Below are 2,742 nucleotides of genomic sequence, written 5' to 3'. Positions count from 1 at the left end.
TGCCTGATCTGCACATCAAAGAGCAACTCAAAAGACACTGTCATGGACCCAGAGGGACAGACTTCCACCTTCAGGTTCCTCTGCGCAAAAGTGAAGTTTATTTTCTACCTACGGGGACTTTTTACCATCTTTAATTTTCCCTAAGCCTGAGGAAGGGCCTGTGCACCCAACAGCTTGCAGAAAGAGGGTTTTTTTGTTTTTTTGCAATTTCTTAGTTGGTCTAATAAAAAGTATCATCTCTGAGCCAAGAGTTGTAGAGTTTTGCATTTCATAGATAAATATACAAAATCCAACTGACATCCCTGCTTGTTTTACAGCTGTAGGTACTGGCCTACCGACTGAATCTCTCCAGGTGGAACCTGTAGGAAGCAAGACATCAACCAGCTCCCAAGTGGGTACAGTTGTGAGGCTGGGGCCTCAGGTAGGGGCACTGTAGGCTCCTGCTCCTATGCACCTCAAACTTGCTCACACCCCACTGACTTCATCCAGGCACTTGGTTCCACCCCAAGGGATCCCATTACAAGGCCCACCTGGAAATGACATGGTCTTTACCCAAAAAGCCTTTTATTTGGATGCAATACAGTCCTGAATCCTAGAAAATTAGGGTTGGAAGGGACCTCAGGAGGTCATCTAGTCTAACCGCCTCCTTAGAGCAGGACTATCCCCAACTACATTATCCCAGCCATTGGTGATGCATAGCGGGTCCACATGCACCCCCTGAGATTGGCTGCTGCTGACACTGCTGGTGGCATCTGCAGGCAGTCACCACTCAGCACTCGCCACCCCCACACCTGGCCACCCACACTGCTACGTCTGCCTGCGGGTGATTCCCGCTCGCTGCTGCCATGCCCCTGCTGCTGCCTGTGGGAAGTGGGCATGCTCCCCACCAGCCTCAGGAGGTATTCATGATCCCAGCCAAGGCTTTGATGAGCTGGGCCTTAAATGCTCCAAGGATGGAGGTGGCACCACCACTTCTCTAGGTGACCTGTCCCAGTGCTTCACCACCCTGGAGAAAGTTTTCCCTAATATCCAATTTAAATGTTCATGAGCAGAGCAGTACAAGAGCGTGATGACATGCATTTTAAAGGGAGAATTTAAATTAGGATCTCCATCCCACAAAGCAAGTGTGTATCCCTGCGGACTGCCTGCAGCACAAAAGCCTTGGGCTCAGCTGCCATCCTCTGTGCCAGGGGGAGCCCGCTGAAGTCCTACAGGCAGGTCAGCGGCTGCGCTTGAGACCCAGAGCTGGGACCAGAAGGATCAGGGCCAGGAAATGTAGGCTCAGAAGCACCTCCAGAAACGCGGCGGAGCGAGGGGATTAGACAGCTCCTCGCCGCACTGACCGGAATGATTTAGTGGGCGCTGGTCCTGTTCAGAGCAGGGGGCTGGCCTAGACCCCCAGGGCCCCCCAGCCCCGTCCTCTCCCCGCCGGCACTCTCGCGGTGCCCCGGCGGACTCACTAGGGGGCGCGCGCAGGAGCCGGTGTCAGGCCCTTCGGCCCGTACCATTCCGCGTCCCCCCCGCGCCCGGCAGCCATTTTCCACTTCCTCCGCCGCGCCGCATCCTGCCCCTCTCCCTCTGGGCTGCGGTGGTGGGCGCGGCGGCCGCTCGGGCATGGCGGCGGCGGTGGCGGCCGGGGGTGCTGGCGGCGGCGCGTCGGGGAGCGGCGGCGGGATGGCGCAGAAGACTTGGGAGCTGGCGAACAACATGCAGGAGGCGCAGAGCATCGACGAGATCTACAAGTACGACCGCAAGCAGCAGCAGGAGATCCTGGCGGCCAAGCCCTGGACCAAGGAGTGAGCGCGGGGCCGGGGCCGGGGCTGGGGCTGGGGCTGGGCTGTCCGGCTCGGGGGTGGCGGAGGCCCCGGGCCGAGCTGAGCTGAGCTGAGCTGGGCGGGCTGGTCGCGTGCCGTTGCAGCCACCACTACTTCAAGTACTGCAAGATCTCGGCGCTGGCGCTGCTGAAGATGGTGATGCATGCACGCTCGGGCGGCAACTTGGAGGTGATGGGGCTGATGCTGGGCAAGGTGGACGGTGAGACCATGATCATCATGGACAGCTTCGCCCTGCCCGTGGAGGGCACCGAGACGCGTGTCAACGCGCAGGCGGCCGCCTACGAGTACATGGCAGCCTACATTGAGAACGCCAAGCAGGTGCGGACCTCGCGCGGTGTAGGGTTGCCAGGCCCCCGGGGTTAGAGAGACGTCTCCAGGAGACTGCTGAGAGTCACCCGGGAGATAAATGATAGGGCATTCATTAAAATAAATGTTAAATGTTGGATCTGATTTATACAGTAATCCAATGGATTTTTAAAATGTAATAGTAATGTGCATTTGCCTTCCTAACGTAAAGTCATTAATATCATTATATCATGTGATGAAACGTCCCAGAATAGATTCAAACAGTTGGCAACCCTAGCGCAGACCCCTGCCTGCTCCAGACACCTCACACCTGCCTTGCGTGTCATTTCCTGTTGGGGAAGAGGAGAAGGGGCGATGCTCTTTCCCACTTGGGTTCAAATCCTGGGCCAACTCCCCTTGCCGCTGTCCCCCGCAGCACAGAACAGGGTTTCAGCAGCAGGGAAGGGCAAGGGAGTGGGTTTCTTCCCAAATTGGCCTTGCCTGCGTTGTGCCTTGTAGTCAGGCCTGAATTTTGACATTTGAAAACAACAGCAGAAACACCTCTCAGATGCAGCGTGCTTTCTCTCCTCCTCCCCCCCCCCCCTTTTCCTAAATCCCTCTG

The 2,742-nt window shown here is 56.9% G+C and overlaps 1 protein-coding gene across 1 annotated transcript in view; it reads left to right on the top strand.

The window, feature by feature from the left end:
* The first annotated feature begins 1,566 nt into the window (after positions 1–1,566).
* COPS5 (COP9 signalosome subunit 5) overlaps positions 1,567–2,742 on the top strand; it is a 21,999-nt gene continuing 20,823 nt past the window's right edge. Inside the window, exons 1-2 of the mRNA XM_019527759.1 lie at positions 1,567–1,796; positions 1,919–2,153. Coding sequence (XP_019383304.1) covers positions 1,615–1,796; positions 1,919–2,153 — 417 coding nt within the window. The 5' untranslated portion in view covers positions 1,567–1,614. The remainder of the gene's footprint in view (positions 1,797–1,918; positions 2,154–2,742) is intronic.

Source organism: Gavialis gangeticus, unplaced genomic scaffold (genome assembly GCF_001723915.1).
Source record: "Gavialis gangeticus isolate Ggan-Ray unplaced genomic scaffold, GavGan_comp1, whole genome shotgun sequence".
Classification (NCBI taxonomy): Eukaryota; Metazoa; Chordata; order Crocodylia; family Gavialidae; genus Gavialis; species Gavialis gangeticus.
This window is presented reverse-complemented; position numbering and strand designations above follow the sequence as displayed.